The sequence below is a fragment of the Orcinus orca genome, chromosome 11, assembly GCF_937001465.1.
Source record: "Orcinus orca chromosome 11, mOrcOrc1.1, whole genome shotgun sequence".
Taxonomy (NCBI): Eukaryota; Metazoa; Chordata; class Mammalia; order Artiodactyla; family Delphinidae; genus Orcinus; species Orcinus orca.
Window position 1 is genome coordinate 30,723,737 of NC_064569.1, and position 19,006 is coordinate 30,742,742.

Sequence of the window (19,006 nt, forward strand, 5' to 3'; positions counted from 1 at the left end):
TTCTACTAACTTTGGGTTTTGTTTGTTCTTCTCTCTGTAGTTGCTTCAGGTGTAAGGTTAGGTTGTTTGAGGTTTTTCTTGTTTCCTGAGGTAAACTTGTATCACTATAAACTTCCCTCTTAGAACTACTTTTAGCAAATAAAATTTTAATCAATTAGAAAATGCACAGATTGTGATTAAAGCTTGAAATATTAAGGTCTAAGGCTATATTATTCATTACCCTTTCTTTCCTTTGAATTGCTAAAGTTATACTAGAGAAAGATAACAACAGTGACACTAAAATCTCTTGGAAATCTTTTCACCTGTAATGTGGGTTAATGAAACTCAGGTTTCCCATCTTTAGGAGATGGCATGTAGGAGAATGGGGCTTGAGGATGGAGGGGACCAAGTGTGATAAAGGCAAATGAAAAGGAGCTCTTAAGTATAATCTTAGTTGATAACCTCTCTTGTCTTAATAAGTCTTGTCCATTACTGATGGGCTTGCCTTTCCTTGGGACCTTTTCTGCAACCCATGATCTTTTTGCACTTCTATTTTCACTTTCATCTTCTCTGGTTTTTACATTTTGGCAAACCAAATTATTGTATCTTCTTTCATATAGTCATCACAAGTCATGGACTCATATAGAATGTTTGAACCTCAATTCAACAGAACAGAAAACTGCAGTTTCACTCCACCATCTTTTTCAGCTGAATTATCTTCCAATAGAAATATTACAAAACTAAATTTCATTCCCAGAATAGCACCTAGTCTTCAGAAAGTTGCATATGAAGAGAAGCAGAATGAACAGATATCTTTGGATCACGAGTTCTTAGCATTTTGATATTATTATATTTTTATGATATATTCCTTTCTCTTTTTATAGATTTAAAAATATTAGTTGCGAATTGCTATAGTTATAGCTAAAATAAGATATAAATTAAGTGTAATTGTTCCTCAAAGGTCAAAAACTTAATTTTCTGCACTGTAGAAGATTATGAATCCAAAAACTGGAGTGTTCTTTAAAAATCTTTGAAAAAAGTCATTTTTTATAAAATTGATAGTGAAATTGAAAATCGTTCAGTGTGTTATATAGTAGTATGATTGTAATCACAGTAAATATCTAGTTGGTGATGTAATGGTGGCCCGGTAGACATGTTATGGAAAGGCTCTTGTGAATAGCAGTACATAATCTCAGTGATATCATAGTAGCCTGTTAAAGTATGAGTTGTGATGGCTTGATTCTTTTTATGATTTGTCAGATAACAACGTTATATGCACTTCAATTATAATTATACAAATATATTTATATAGAGATGTGTAGTGCTAAAATATTGTTCAATCATTGTGTACTCTAAAGTAAAAATATGAAAATGTCCAAAATTTAAAATTCTGAAATATATCTGCTATAGAACATAGCAAGAAATGATTTTTTATTAAATTTATATAGAGTTTAAAAATAAAATTATTAAAGATTACTAATGTATAATGATAGGAAAATGGTTGTATAAACACTGTCTTATTAATAGGAATATTTAGTTTGAATTTCTCCCATTTTTAGCATGCAGTAGTTTTATGCCATATTTATGTAGATATTATTTTTAAATTAATTTATAATTATAAATTTATAAATTATAGTTATATATCATGCTATATTATAGTTGTATATAATATATAACATGATTCAGTTTTATTAAAGTATGTTTTCTGTTTTTCAGAAGAGATAAAATGAAGTATTATGTTTCAGTGATATGTGTTAGCCTTATTAATTTGAGCACCCAATAATTTTTGAAAGATGCAGTGAAAAACATCTAAGTACCCATTCAGTTTGTATTTTATAAGACTAAAACTTGCATCCTAGATCAGTTTATAGGCTAGAGAATGAAATGCTCTGTAATCTCCTACTTATAGACTGCAGGTTAGTGATTATCTCCAGAGGGGTAAATAATGTTATTCTTAATATGACAGAAGAGAAAAAGAGAGTTTAATGTCTCTGTCCAAGGCATATTGTCACATTGTGACCTTTTAATGAAGTATTTAATAGTTCATTTGGAGGGATTTCAAGAAAAGTGAGAAGAATTGAAATGAAATTATATGATAAAAAAGAAATTGAGTTGAAAAAACATTTTAGAAGAAAAAGTGTTCTGGGGCTCACTTCTCACTTCCCTAGAAAAGTAGTATTTGAGCCCATATATAATATTCCCTTCTCTTTTGATTTGTTTGTTTGTTTCTCACTTCAAGGGATGCACCTTTGTCTCTGCACCTCTGTCACTGTCTCTCTGAGGCTGAGATGTGAGATGTATTATCAGACTTTATTTTCAGCTCTCCCTCACTTCAGACCTTTTTTTTTTTAAGACTTTCAGTATCTCTTCTTGTCTCCCCCTCTTTTTTTCCTATTTCTGTCACTGATTGTCTTTGGACTTGTCATTTCTATGTTTGATGACTTATAGATAAATATATACTACAGATATAAACTATTGTTGCTGGATAGATTAGTGCTGGGCCAATATAATATATTTATATGGTACTTTCCACATTAATAAATGGATTATCTCAACTGCTTTTCACAATAGTCTTCCAACACTTTCTCCATTTTGTATTCAATGATATTGATATTTGGAAATATTAAAGTAGCAGTATAAAATTACTCAGTAAATGGAAAAACTGAGATAAGTATAGCTGTTTTCTTGGGAGAGATAATGTATTTTTTGTCAGAGAAATTTAACTTTTATTTACTCAAGATCCTGGTGTACTGGGTATTTTTTAAATTTTTTTTTTAATCTCTGAGAAAATGTTTAGCTGACCATAGTATCAACCCTGTTATTTCAATAATTACTCAAATACTGATATTGCTTTCATTGTTATAACAGTATTTATTTTGTTTTCAATTAGGACACAATTACTTTATTTTAGACTAAAATAATACATTTTTGTATATATATGTTCACTTAAATGGCATTTGTGATAAATAATTTAACTTGTATATATGTACATTTACCACTTTGGCAGGCTCTTCCTTTCTTTTTGCAGCTCAGTAGTGTTAATTATTCTAATTCCTTGGTTTCTAAATTAAATGAAAGTCAAGATACTTTCAGTCCATCATATGAAACAGCACAATTTGGACCATTACTTGAAAGATTAAACAGGTAAGCAAAGATGTTGAACGTAATAAAGAACCTGTAGCATTCTTTCCTTGAATTATTAATTTGACTTTTAATAGATACAAATATCTTTTGTTAGAAATGTAAGCAGACCTAAATATTACTTCTAGAAAAAAAACACTATCAGTAAAATGTAGCATTTCACTAAAACACTTATAAGTAATTATTTTCTAATGTGCACATTTACCTTTCATTTATTTATTTTAAAACATATTTGGAACCAAGGTGTTTTGTACCTGTTTTATAATCTCCATGAATTACTTGCTTCTTTTGCTGTGTCGTATCATATTAATTTCTTTTTCATATTTATGATAGTTGATCAGTGTCTTATTTTTATTTTCTAGATGTCTGTATATAAACCCTAGTTATTTGTTTTAAATCCATTGAACTTGTCAAACCAGTTTGAATTACTCTTGGTAATTGTGGTGAGAAACCTTGACTCTGTAATCCTACCCATCTTCTTCATGGTAGTAAAAGGCAACACTGTTCACTCAGCTGCTTAAGCCAAAATAAAAGTTGTCCTCGATTCCTTCCTTTTCTTCATCTTCCAATATACATTTCACCAACAAAGTATTGTCATTTCTGTATTCTGATAAACTTTAAAATTATTTACTTACATTTTCATCTCAAAGGGTTCCATCCCAGTCTAAGCAACCACTGCTTCTTGCCTGGAGAATTGTAATAGCCACAAAACAGTTCTTTTTGTTTTCTCTTTGTCCTGAGATAAATTTTTTTTACAACTTTATTAATGTATAATCAACGTACAACAAAGTGAACTTATCTGAAATGTGCACTTAATAAGTTTTGACCTGTGTTAAAAATAATGAACTTATTTATCATCTCCAGTAGTTTCTTGGGCGCCTTTGTAATCGCTTCTTCTGGTCACTTCACATCCCTTACTCCCATCCCAAGACAACTGCTCATCTGCTTTCTGTCACTATTGATTAGTCTTTAAGTGGCATCATACAATATGTTCTCCCTTTTTTTTGTTTAGCTTTTTTCACTCAGCATAATTATTTTGAGATTCATCTATATTGTTTATTGTATATATCAATGTCTGTTTCTTTTTATTGCTGAGTAGTATTCCATTGTATGGACATAGCACAATTTATTCATCTGTTGATGGACATTTGGATGTTTTTCTCCCAGTTTTGGCTATTCCAAATAAAGCTTCTATGAACATTGATACTGAAATCTTCGTTTGGACATATGCTTTCATTTATTTTGGGTAAATATCTACAAGTGGAATAGCTGGGTCATATGGTAGGTGTATGTTTAACTTTTCAAGAAACTGACAAACTGTTCTCCCAAGTGATTTGTGTCATTTTTACATTCCCATGAGCAATGAGTGAGAGTTCCATTTGCAACACATACTTGACAACACTTGGTACAATCAGTTTTTTTAAATTTACACCATTCTAGTCAACATGTAATGGTGTCTCATTGGGGTTTTAATTTTGCATTTCCCTAATGACTAATGATGTTAGCATCTTTTCATGTGCTTCCTAGCCATTTATGTATCTTTGGTGAAATGCTAACCCTTTTCGTTTTCTTAATGGTGTCTTTTTGACACCAAACTTTTTTACAAAGGTTTTAATTTTGATGAAATCATATTTATTAATTTTTAAATTTATGAATCATGCATATGGTGTCAAAGTTAACAAATCTTTGCCTAAGACAAGGCCAGGAAGATTGTCTCTTATGTTTTCTTCTGTCTTGTAGTTTTCAATCTAATATTTTTTATTTTATTTTATCTTTCAATTTATTTTATTTATTTATTTATTTTTAGCTGTTTTGAGTCTTCATTGCTGTGTGCAAGCTTTCTCTAGTTGCGGCGAGCGGGGGCTACTCTTTGTTGAGGTGCACAGGCTTCTCATTGCGGTGGCTTCTCTTGTTGTGGAGCACAGGCTCTAGGCACACAGGCTTCAGTAGCTGTGGCACATGGGTTCAGTAGTTGTGGCTTGTGAGCTCTAGAGCACAGGCTCAGTAGTTGTGGCGCATGGGCTTAGTTGCTCCGTGGCATATGGGGATCTTCCTGGACCAGGACTTGAATCCATGTCCCCTGCATTGGCAGGCGGATTCTTAACAACTGCGCCACCAGGTAAGCCCTCAATCTAATTTTTTTTTTTTTTTTTTTTTACGGTACGCAGGCCTCTCCCGTTGCGGAGCACAGGCTCCGGACGCACAGGCTCAGCGGCCATGGCTCACGGGCCCAGCCACTCCATGGCATGTGGAATCCTCCTGGACCGGGACATGAACCCGTGTCCCCTGCATCGGCAGGCAGACTCTCAACCAGTGTGCCACCAGGGAAGCCCCTCAATCTAATATTTTTGAGTTAATTTTTATGTATGGTGTGAGGTAAGGATTTAATTTCACCATTTGCATTTGTGGAAAGAGAAGAATAACTTCTCCCCACTGAGTGCTTTGAGACTTTTGTTGAAAATTAATTGACCAAAAATATGTTTTGTTTTCCCTGTAATCTCAATTCTGTTTTATTTATCAATCATGTCTATCTTTGTTTGTCACACTGTATACTAAAGCTTTAGTATAAGTTTTGAAATTGGGACTTGTATTAGTCCTCCAATTTGTTCTTCTTTTTCAAAAGTGTTTTAGGTTGTCTTAGCCCTTTGCATTTTCATATAAGTTTTAGGATCACCCGGTCAGTTTCTGGGGAAAAAAATAGTTTAATTGGATTTTTATAGGGATTGTGTTGAATCTATAGATCAATTTGGGAGAAATTTTAACATTTTAACAATCAAATTTAACAATTTTAACAAAGTGATTCTTCCAATCCATGAGCATGAAATGTTTCTCCTAATCGATTTTACTGTATGTCATAGGAGCTTTATTCTTAATAGCCCCAAACTTCAACTAACCCAGAAGTCCATTAAGAATAGAATATTATATAATATTCATGTAATGGAATAGTACATGGAAAAGAAAAAGAATGGACTGCTAATATATGTAATAGCAAGCAAGAACATGAATAAATCTCAACACAAAAAGAGAACCATTGTATAATTCAATTTAAATGAAGCTCAAAGACAGGCTAAAATAATGTATAGCAACAGTAATCAGAATGGTGGTTACTTTTGAGAGGTATGGACTTGGAGGGACATGAGAGAGCCTTCCAGTGTGTTTGAAGTGTGATTTTCTTTCTCTCCAGCTTTAATGACATAACTGACAAATAAAAATTATATATATTTAAAGTGTTCACTGTGATGATTTAATATACATACACATTTTGAAATGATTACCACAATCAAGCTAATTAACACATCCATCACCTCACATAGTTACCATTATTGTATGTGTGGTAAGACCACTTAAGATCTACTCTGTTAACAAATTTCCAGTGTAAATATAGTATTAAGAACTATAGTCACCATGCTGTACACTAGATCCCCAGAACTTATTCATCTTATAACTAGAAATTTGTACCCTTTGACCAATATTTCCCATTTCTCCCACTTCCCAGCCCCTGGCAACCACCATTCTACTCTCTGCATTTTTGAGTTTGGCTTTTTAGATTCTACATATAAGTAAGATATACAGTATTTATCTTTCTGTGTCTGACTTTTCACTTAGCAAAATATCCTCCATGTTCTTTCATGTTGTCACAAATAGAAGGATTTTCTTTTTTTTTTTTTATTTTGCGGTATGCGGGCCTCTCACTGTTGTGGCCTCTCCTGTTGCGGAGCACAGGCTCCGGACGCACAGGCTCCGCGGCCATGGCTCACGGGCCCAGCCGCTCCATGGCATATGGGATCTTCCCGGACCGGGGCACAAACCTGTGTCCCCTGCATCAGCAGGTGGACTCTCCACCACTGTGCCACCAGGGAGGCCCAGGATTTTCTTTTTATGGCTGAATAATATTCTATTTTATTTAATCTTCTTTAATTTTTCTCAGTAATTTACAGTAGTTTTCAATGTATAAGCCTCATGGTTATATTGTTAAATTTATTCCTACATATTTAATTCATTTTATGTTGTTGTGATGGGAATTATTTTCTTTTTTTAAGTTTTATTGAAGTATAGTTGATTTATACTGTGTTAATTTCTGCTGTACAGCAAAGTGACTCAGTTATACACACACATACATATATATGTGTATATATATACATACATATATATATATTCTTTTCCATATTCTTTTCCATTATGGTTTATCACAGGATATTGAATATAGTTCCCTGTTCTGTACAGTAGGACCTTGTTGTTTATCCATCCTATATATAATAGTTTGCATCTACTAATCCCAAACTCCCAATCCTTCCCTCCCCCCCAGCAGCCCCTTGGCAACCACAAGTCTGTTCTCTATGTCTGTGAGTCTGTTTCTGTTTCATAGATATGTTCATTTGTGTCATATTTTAGATTCCACATATAAGTGATATCATATGGTATGTCTCTCTCTTTCTGACTTACTTCACTTAGTGTGATAATCTCTAGGTCCATCCATGTTGTTGCAAGTGGCATTATTTTATTCTTTTTTATGGCTGACTGATATTCCATTACATATATATCTTAATCCATTCATCCATCAGTGGACATTTAGGTTGTTTCCATGTCTTGGCTATTGTAAGTAGTGCTGCTATGAATATAGGGGTGCAGGTATCTTTTTGAATTATATTTTTTTCCGGGTATATGCCAGGAAGTGGGATTGCTAGATCATATGGCAACTCTATTTTTAGGTTTTTTGAGGAACCTCCTTACTGTTTTCCAGAGTGGCTGTACCAAATTACATTCCTACCAATAGCGTAGGAGGGTTCCCTTTTATCCACAACCTCACCAGCATTTATTTGTAGCCTTTTTAATGATGGCCATTCTGAATGGTGTGAGGTTATACTTCATTGTAGTTTTGATTTGCATTTCACTAAGAATTAGCAATGTTGAGCATATTTTCGTGTGCCTATTGGCCATATGTATGTCTTCTTTGGAGAATTGTCTATTTAGGTCTTCTGCCCATTTTTTGATTGGGTTATTTTTTTGTTGTTACTGAATTGTAGGAGCTGCTTGTATATTTTGGAAATTAAGCCCTTGTCAGTTGTATTATTTGCAAATATTTTCTCCTAATCCATAGTTTGTCTTTTCATTTTGCTTATGGTTTCCTTTGCTATGCAAAAGCTTACAAGTTTGATTAGGTCCCATTTGTTTATTTTTGCTTTTATTTCTATTGCCTTGGGAGACTGACCTGAGAAAACACTGGTACAATTTATGTCAGAGAATGTTATAACTATGTTCTCTGCTAGGAGTTTTATGGTGTCTTGTCTTATATTTAAGTCTTTAAGCCATTTTTGAGTTTATTTTTGTGTATGGTGTGAGGGTGTGTTCTAACTTCATTTATTTACATGTGGCTGTCCAAATTTCCCAATACTACTTGCTGAAGAGACTTTTATTGTGTATTCTTGCCTCCTTTGTCAAAGATTAATTGTCCATAAGCGTGTGGGTTTATTTCTGGGCTCTCTATTCTGTTCCATTGATCCATATGTCTGTTTTTGTGCCATTACCACACTGTTTTGATTACTGTAGCTTTGTAGTATTGTCTGAAGTCTGGGAGGGTCATGTCTCCTGCTCTCTTCTTTTTCCTCAGGATTGTTTTGGCAATTCTGGGTCTCCCATGGTTCCATATAAATTTTAGGATTATTTGTTCTAGTTCTGTGAGAAATGTCATGGGTAATTTGATAGAGATCACCTTAAATCTGTAGATTGCTTTGAGTAGTGTGGCCATTTTAACAGTATTAATTCTTCCATTCCAAGAACATGGGATATCTTTCCATTTCTTTGCATTATTTTTAAGATTTCCTTTATTAATGTTTTGTAGTTCTCAACATATGTCTTTCACCTCCTTGGTGAAGTTGATTCCTAAGTTTTGTGTGTTTTTTATGTGATTTTAAAAGGTATTGATTTTTTTACATTCCCTTTCTGATATTTCATTGTTAGTATAAAGAAATTCAACTGATTTCTGTGTGTTAATCTTGTATCCTGCTACCTTGCTGAATTTATCAATTCTAGTAGTTTTTGTATGGAGTCTTTAGGGTTTTCTATATATAATATCATGTCATCTGCATATAATGACAATTTTACCTCTTCCCTACCAATGTGAATACCTTTTATTTCTTTTTCTTTTCTGATTGCTGTGGCTAGGACTTCCAATACTATGTTGAAGAGAAGTGATGAGCGTGGGCATCCTTGTCTTGTTCCACATTTTAGCGGGAAGGCTTTCAGCTTTTCACCATTGAGTATTATATTGGCTGTGGGTTTGTCATAAAAAGCTTTTATTATGTTGAGATATGTTCCCTCTATACCCACTTTTATAAGGGTTTTTATCATTAATGGATGTTGAATTTTATCAGGTGCTTTTTCTGAATCTATTGAGATGATCATGTGGTTTTTATCTTTTCTTTGGTTGATGTGGTGTATCACATTGATTAATTTGCATATGTTGAACCATCCTTGTGACCCTGGGATGAATCCAACTAGGTCATGGTGTATGATCTTTTTTATGTGTTGGATTTGGTTTGCTAATATTCTGTTGAAAATTTTTGCATCTATAGTCATCAAAGATATTGGCCTGTAATTTTCTTTTTACTAAAAAACCAATGGATCAATGATGAAATCAAGGAAGAAATTTTAAAATGCCTTGAGGCAAATGACAATGCAAACACAACTAAACAAAATCTATGGGATGCAGTAAAAGCAGTTCTTAAAGGAAAGTTCATAGCAGTACAGGTCTTCTTTAAGAAACAAGACAAATGTCAAATAAACAACCTAACCCACCACCTAAAAGAATTAGAAAAAGAAGAACAAACAAAACCTAAAGTTAGCAGAAGAAAGCAGATAATAAAAATCAGAGAGGAAATAAATAAAATAGAGATTAAAAACAATAGAAAAAAATCAGTATAACCAAGAGTTGCTTCTTTGAAAGGGTAAACAAAATTGACAAACCTCTGGCCAGGCTCACGAAGAAAAGAGAGAAAACCCAAATAATGAAAATAAGAAATGAAAGGAGAAATCATAACTGATACCACAGAAATACAAAAATCCATAAGAGATTACTATGAACAATTATATGCCAACAAATTTGACAACCTAGAAGAAATGGACAACTTTCTAGAAACATACAGCTTGTCAAGACTGAGTCAAGAAGAAAATGATAACTTGAACAGACCAATCACTAGAAATGAAATAGAATCTGTAATTAAAAATACAAAAACAAGAAACAACTCCCTACAAACATAAGTCCAGGGCCAGATGGCTTCACAGGTGAATTCTACCAAACATACAAAGAACTTGTACTGATCCTTCTCAAACTTTTCCAAAAGATTGAAGAGGAAGGAACACTCCCAAAGACATTCTATGAAGCCATCACCATCACTCTGATACCAAAACCAGACAAAGACACTACCAGAAAATAAAATTACAGGCCAATATCTTTGCAATTATTTTGTTAATATTATTTTTGGATTATTCATTGCTAGTATATAGTTATACAATTTTGTATATTGAAATTGTATCCTTTGACCTTGCTGTATTATTAGTTCTACTAGTAGTTTTATGAGTTCTTTAGGATTTTCACCATATTGGATTATGCTGTCTATAAATATAGATATTTTTACCTTTCCCCTTTCAATCTGAATGCCTTTTGCTTCTTTTTGTTGCCTGACTGCAGTGACTTGAACCTCTAATACAGTGCTGAATAGCAGTGGCAAGAGTGAGCATGTTTACATTGTTCTGAGTCTTAGGGAAAAGCATTTAACCTTTCACTATTAAGAATGATATTAGCTTTAGGTTTTTTGTAGGTGCCCTTTGTCAGGTTGCCCTCTATTCCTAGTTTATTGAAAGTTTTTATCATGGATTTTTGCCAAATGCTCATTCTGTGTCCCTTGAGATTATCATGTAGTTTTTTTTCTTTATTCTATTAATATATATATATTACCTTATTTTCAAATGTTAAACCACCTTGCCTTCCTGCGATAAAGGCTGCTTAATTATGTTACAGAACCCATTTCATAAAATGCTGGATTTATTTTGCTAATATTTTAATGATTTTTACATCTATATTCATGAGAAATATTGGTCTGAATTTTTCTTTTCCTTTGATGTCTTTGTCTGGCTTTGGTAACAGAGTAATACTTCTGGCTTCATAGAACAAGTTGGAAAGCATTTCCTCCTCTATTTAATGGAAGAATTTGTGGAGGACTGGTTATTTCTTCTTTAAGTATTTTTGCACCTGGCCTTTTCTTAGTGGAAAGACATTTAACTAATAATTCTTTTTATTTTTAGTTGTTATAGGTCTAATCAGATTTTAAAATTTCTTCTTGAGTACTTTGTGTTAATGTGTGTTTTTATAGGAATTCATCCATTTCATCTAAGTTGTATAATTTGTTTGTATAAAGTTGTTCATAGTATTCCCTTGAAATCCTTTTAATTTCTATAAGGTAAGTGTTGATATCCTTGTTTAACCTGTTTAATTCCAGATCTGTGTCTTTTCTACTTTTTTTCTTGGTCAGTATAACTAAAGATTTGCTAATTTTATTTGCTAAGTTTTGAGTTTCATCAATTTTCTCTATTTTTTTTCTATTTTCTATTCCATTTCTGCCCTAATGTTTATCATTTTCTTTTTCTACTTACTTTGGATTTAGTTTGGCCTCCTTTTTTTTCTAGTTTCTTAAGGTGTAAGCTTAACTTATTGATTTGATATTTTTCATTTAAATTTTTGACATTTAAATATTTTGACATTTAAATATTTTTCATTTAAATATTTGACATTTAAATCTGTAAAGCAGTGCTTAGAGGTCAACCAATGATTAGTTGAAGGTTGTGTTTAAACACCTTGAGCTAATAAGACTTACTCCTGGGCATAAGACCTTACATTCAGCCAGGTATGAGTGGATACCTCACATTCAGCCAGGATGAGTGTTATTTTTCAAAGACATTTTGAAAAATGTCTTTGAGTGGCATTGTTTCCAACTAGAAGTTTGCTGTCATTCTTATCTTAATATCTGTGTATATAATATAATTTTCTGTTTTTAAGATTCTTTTGTCGTGGATTCTCTACCGCAGATTTTTTATGGTGGCTTTCTCTCCATTAGGGTTAGGATGTTTGTTTTCTATTTCTTGTATTTGGACTGTGCTGAGCGTCTTGGATCTGTGGACTTCTTATTGTTTTTACAAAATTTGGAAAAAATTCAGTCATTAATTTTTCAAATATTTTTTACATATTTTTTCTGATTGCTCTCTCCTGTGTGTGCTCACAGCCTTATACATGTTTGCAGCTTTCCAGACCACCAGTGATGGCTGAGAGTTTATGAAAACGTATTTGTTTTCTAGATCTCTCCATGAAATTTCTTGATCGTTTTTTGCTTTCTCCAAGTATTATAGCCTTAGGCAGCTGCAATGTTAGCCTATCCTGATGGTCTGCCACCAAGATAATGATCGATTTTGACAAATTCCCTGGTCATGGGGCTCCCCCATACCCACCTCCAAACTGCCTAGCCTTGGTAGTGCTACCAGCCATGGAGCTGGGGATGGAGGGAAGCAGCCCAAGGCTAAAACTCCACAGACTCCCACTTTTCCTACTAAGGTTTAGTAGTTTTACCTCCTTCTCAGTTTATTGTATACCTTTGGTCACTCCCCAGATTCTGAAATAGTTTTTTTTGCAAATGTTATTTGGTTCTGTTGTTGCTTAGAGTGGGGAAGAATTTGCCAAGTTTCTCTATCAATTCCAGAGGTCCTGCTCCTCATAGATTAATTTTTTTAATGTTAAATCAGTCTTGTGTTCCTGAGATAAACCCCACTTGGTCACAGCATGCTATCCTGGTTATGCATTCTTGGATTTGATTTGCTAAAATTTTGTTAGGAATTTTTGAAAGATATTGTTTTCTAGGTTTCTTTTTATTTTAATATCTTGGTCTGATTTTGATATCAGCCTAATGCCAATGTCATAGAATGAGTTGGGAAGTAACCCCTCCTATGTAATTTTCTGAAAGTTTGTGTAGCTTTGGTGTAATTTACTCCTTAAATGTCTGGCAGAGTTCATCACTGAGGAGTTCTTTTTGTGGGAATGTTTATTTTTTACTATAAATTTCATTTCTTACTAGATACAGGCTAGTCAGATTATTTTTAGTGAGATTTGATAATTTGTATTGAATGAAAAAAGTATTCATTTAATCTCTTGTAGAATTTATTGACTTCAAGTTATTCATAATATCCCCTTACAATGCATTTAACATCTTTAACATCTGTAGTGATGTCTTTTCTCTCATTGATAACATCTTCTCCTTTTTTTCTCCTGATTATTCTGATTAGGGACTTACCAAGTTTACTTATCTTCTAAACGAATTAACTTTCAATTTCACATATTTCTTATTTTTCTAGTATTCATTTCATTGAATTCTGCTTTTATTTCCATTTGTCTATTTAATTTGGATTTAATTTGCTCTTTTTTTTCTGGTTTCTTAAGGTGAAAGCTGAGGTCATTGATTTGAGACCATTTTTTCTTTTCTGTGTGTGTGTGTGTGTGTGTGTGTGTGTGTGTTTAGTGCTATCAGTTTCCCATTAACCACTGCTTTTGCTATATCCTACAAGTTTGATATGTTTTGTTTTAATTTTCATTCAGTTAAAAAAATTATAATTTTCCTTTTGATTTCATTTACAATCCATTAATTATTTAGAAGTTTGTTGTTTGGTTCCTAGAAACCTCAAGGCTTTTCTGTTATCTTTCTAAATTAATTATATTGTGGACAAGGAAGATGCTTTATGTGATTTGAATCCTTTCAAATTTATTGAAATGTATTACTGTTAAGAATATCATTTACATTTAATGTGACAATTGATATGGTTGGGTTTAAGTCTGTTCTCTTGCTATTTGTTTTTTATTTGTCCCATATAATTTTGTTTCCCTTCCCTCTTTTTCTGCCTTTTGAGTATTTTGTATGACTTAATTTATCCCTTTTGTTGGCTTATTAGATATAACTCTGTTTTTTGTTTTTCAGTGATTGCTTTAGATTTTATAGTATATATTTAATTTATCATGGACTGTCTTCAAGTTATATTATGCCAATTCAAATATAATATGAGACTTATAATGGTATGCTTCTGTTTCTTTCCTTTAGCCTTTGTGTTGTTGTATTCATACATTTTACTTATATATATGTTATAAATCCATTATTCTTTTTGTTTTAGAGAGAGTTAAAAAATAAGAAAACAATTTTTTATATTCAGTTCAAATTTATCATTTTTGGTGGTCTTCATTATTTTGTGCAGCTCTAGATTTACATCTGGTGACATTTTCATTCTGTTTAAAAGACTTTCTTTAACATTTTTTATAGTGTGGGTCTGCTGGTGATTAATTCATCTCGTATATTTTTAAGTCTTTATTGTTCTCTTCTTTTTGAAAAATGTCTTTGAGTACCATTGTTTCCAACTAGAAGTTTGCTGTCATTCTTATCTTAATATCTGTGTATATATAATATACAATTTTCTCTGTTCTTAAGATTTTTCATGATGGATTCTCTACCACAGATTTTCTACTGTGGATTTCTCTCCATTAGGATTAGGATGTTTGTTTCCTATTTCTTGTGTTTGGGATGTGTTGAGCTTCTTGGATCTGTGGACTTATTGTTTTCACAAAATTTGGAAAAAATTCAGTCATTAATATTTCAAATATTTTTTCTGATTCCTCTCCTCTCTTCTTTGGGATCCCAAATAATATGTAAAGTAGTCCAACTGAAGTTTTGTAACAGTTTGCTGATGCTCTATTCATTTTCCATTTTTTTCCTCTCCTTTCATTTTATATATATTGTTAGATCTTCAAAGTCACTAATTGTATCTTCTTTGGTATCTAATACTGGTAAATTTATTCAGTGTATTTTTCATCTCTAGAAATTTGATTTAACTCTTTATTTTCCTTGTATCTATTCACTATGCTCAATCTTTCCTTTAGCTTCTTGAATATAGGGAACATAGGATAACTCTAATCTTAATGTCTTTGTCTATAAATTATATCATTTTGTGTCATTTCTTAGTCTATTTCTAATAACTGATTTTCCTCCTCATTACAGATTGTAACTTTCTGCTTCTTTGCATTCTTGCGAATTTTGTTTAGATTCTATACATTGTGAATTATCTTTTTGGTTTCTGGAAATCTTGTAATCCTATAGCTCATCTTAAGCTTAGTTCTGGGATACAGTTCAGTTACTTGGAAGTAGTATGATTTTATTGAGGGTTGCTTTAAACTTTGTTAAGCAGGACCAGATACACCTTCAGTCTGTGGTTAATTTGCCCTCTGCTGAGGCTATACTCTTCTGAGTATACAGAATTCAATTTCCTTTGAATTACAAGGTTTTCCACTCTGGTTGATGAGAACACAAAATTTTCCCATCTTTGTGTGAGTTCCTGGAATTGTTCCATCTTCTCATGTTGAGTGGTTCTTTTCCCAGCCTTGACTAATTGCTTCATATGTATGTGCTGGTCAGTACTTGGTTAAAGATTTGAGAACTCTCTGTAGATCTCTGGAGCTTCCTTTTTTTGAAACACACTCCTTCATGGTACTCTGCCCCGTGAACTCTATTTTCTGTAGTCTCCCTGAACCCCCAGCCCTATTTCCTCAAGAAGGGTAATCTGTGAGCTCTGACTAGGTTTCCCCTCCAAGTATTCAAGTATTCTGTGGCTTGGATACACTCTCAAGGTAGTAAGCTAGGAGCAGTTATAGGGTTCATTTGATTTGTTTTCTCTCTTTCAGGGATCATTATCCTGTTCTACCTGATGGCCCATGTCTGAAAATTATTGTCTCATGTATTTTGTCTAGTTTTTTAATTTGGTCAGTTGGGAGGATAAATCTGGTTCTTTTTACTTCATTTGGGTAGTCAGAAGACCTGAAATTCATATGCACCCAGCAATCAGACTGATATTTTCCAAGGCAGAAGGCAGTCGATTTTACTTTTGTACTTGGAACCTTTCAGTGTTTTTTGTTTGTTTGTTTGTTTGTTTTTAACATCTTTATTGGGGTATAATTGCTTTACAGTGGTGTGTTAGTTTCTGCTTTATAACAAAGTGAATCAGTTATACATATACATATGTTCCCATATCTCTTCCCTTTCAGTGTTTTTTTATTGGTCTTTTCAGAAATAAAGCTCTGCATGATTTTTGGCCCTTTTGTACCTTTTAAGCCTTAAGTCATAAGTTTTCTTTTACTGATTCTAATCTAGCTTTATTCCTCCTCTTTTCATTTCCCAAACATGCTGCAGACCTTGCATTTGTTATTATTCCATTCCCCAGGGCGTACTTACTCCTTTCTTCACATGTCTAATCATTCTGTACTTTTAGCTTATTTATCACTTCCTTATTAGGGACTTTCCTGACCAAACTATCTGAAACATGACCTCCAACATGTTATTCCATCACGTGATTTTGTAGCACTTGTAAAGGCACTATAATTATCTTTATTTGTTTAATTCTTTATTTCTTTTATTGTACTTATTAATGGTTAATTATCTCATTTGTTTAATATATTTGTTCACTAGAATATAAGCTGTATTGTCTCCTTACCACATAGTAGGCATACATTAAATTTCTGTTGAATACTCTTTATTTAGATAATAAATTTATCCCTATTTTTGTACATAATTTTCATGAATTTTATATTTATCTATAGGAAAAATTAAATTGTTAAACTGGATGGATTTATCTTAATAAGACTTTAAAATTTTTAGCATCATGTCTCTCATTTGTACAAGTAACAATTCTTCCCAACATTTGGTCCCCAACTCAAATGCCACCTGCCTGATTTTTCTCAGTCAAAAGAATTTCTATGTACTATAGTGACAATTTACTGTAGGATAGCACTTTTCACTTTCTAATTTTTTCTTGCCTCTTCTAGGCTATTTCTTGTGAGCAATGACTGTGCACTCTACACTTCTGTATTGCCCACATCTTTTGAGTTAGTGATTATCCTGAGTCTGAATGCTTAAGATACCCTTTTAAAATGATGATTTACATTTTGTAGTATGCTTTCTAACTTACTAAGTGCTTTTAAATTTATTTTCTTATTTAGAGTAATAGAAATTTCTCTGCTGTTAATGGTGTATATTATTGTATACTATAGGTTATGCCTTTTGGTAATAACAGAGTAGCATTTTTCTGCCCAAAATACCAATAAGACCCATATTGAGAAATAATGTAGGATCATGATCTGTGTGCATTCATGGACAAAACATCTCTCTCTCCTTAATACCAAAATGAAATATTTTATCTCTCTGTCCCCAACACATGGCGCACTGCCTAGAACAGAGTAGGTGTACTTGCTCATTAAATATTTAATAAATTAATTATAAATAAAATTGGAACTCAATCAGAGTTTCAGCAGTCTGTGTTTTTTCTAAATTTCTTTGGTACCTCCAATCTCTGGAACAAAACCAACCCCAAGTAAATTTGTAGATAGTCAAAGGCAACAAAATTCATAATACCTTGATTTCTAATTACTTTCCATGATAACTTTGATTCTTTAATACAAGTTGGACATAACTTAGAATTATGATTTATAATAATTTATAATAATTATACATTAGAAGGGAATTTGCAAGCTATCTGGTCTAACATTTTCATCTAATCCATCTTATCTCTTGACTTTATTACTTACGTATGCATTTGTAGTTATATTGCTCTTCCTTGGGAACTTCAGAGATTGTTAGTTTGAGTTCCTTGTTAGGTTGAGAAATATCTGATTTAATGTTCTCATAACAATTTTATTTGACATTTTAATACTAAGGGTAATTATTTTCTCTGAACAGTCTTCAAAGTGTCTTTCTCTGGTTAACTGGAGTGGCATTTATGTACAGTGTTTGCCTAGGTAATTCTCTAGATGTTTTGTTTTTGTTAATAAATATTTTGTTTTGTTAATAAAACAGTAAATTGAACCACATACTAGTTTTTCATGTTGCAGTACTAAACTAAGTGTAGATTATTTTTATACTCACTAAGATATTAGAAGAGGTTATTAACACATTTCCACCCAAAGCAGTATTATTTATTTAAATTTTAAAAATGTAAACATGGTCCATTTAAATGTTAGCAGCTACTCAATATGTTCTGTAAGATTTAACTTCACATGTTTCTAAATGAGAATGCTCTATGCTTTTCTTGCTAAATATGTTTTTATTTATCCTGAAGTCCAGAAAATAGAAATTTCCTTACTAGGAGACCTGCTGTAGTTGTAGGTGAATATTGTGGAAGCATGGATGAAAGAAGACAGTCAGATTTCATTACTGAAAAAAATTCATTACAACATATTTGGGGAGAAAATAGAAAAAAGTTTTCTAATGAAGATATGAACCAGCCAACCCCGAACCTTCTATCAGATAACTGTGACTCTTTTATTAGTGAAAATATGATCAACTTATTAAACATAGATCAACAGAAGATAAAGAAAACCTTTGACAAGTGTCGTTATGACAGTGCAGTCATTAGTTCTGATAAAAACCATTTCACTGATAGATGCATTAGAAGTATTTTTACAGATCCAGAGTTGACTTCTAGTAATTCTACTTTTAATAAATCAAGTTTTCCAGAAAAGTGTCAACCAAACAAGAATTGTCAGAAAGAGTACAACAATAATGAAAGAAATAATTTTAGTACATCTTTTGAGAAGGATTGTTACCCAGCCAGCTCTGAAAAAAAAGGTTGGTGTTATAGATGGAAAGTGTAATAATCTATTGGGGCTTTTTGTTTGTTTGTTTTCAGTTTTAATGAATATCCATGTGTGTGTGTGTGTGTGTGTGTGTGTGTGTTTGGAGGAACATGAAATTAAAAATAGAATGACATTCTATTATATGACATTGTGGACCAGTGGCATCCCTCTATATGGGTCATG

General features: G+C 32.5%; 1 protein-coding gene across 1 annotated transcript in view; it reads left to right on the forward strand.

The window, feature by feature from the left end:
- The window catches only part of C11H12orf40 (chromosome 11 C12orf40 homolog), a 73,390-nt gene that overhangs the window by 13,099 nt on the left and 41,285 nt on the right, over positions 1 to 19,006 (forward strand). The window contains 3 exon segments of the mRNA XM_033412358.2: positions 600 to 805; positions 3,013 to 3,123; positions 18,307 to 18,815. Of these exon segments, the coding sequence (XP_033268249.1) occupies positions 600 to 805; positions 3,013 to 3,123; positions 18,307 to 18,815 (826 nt within the window).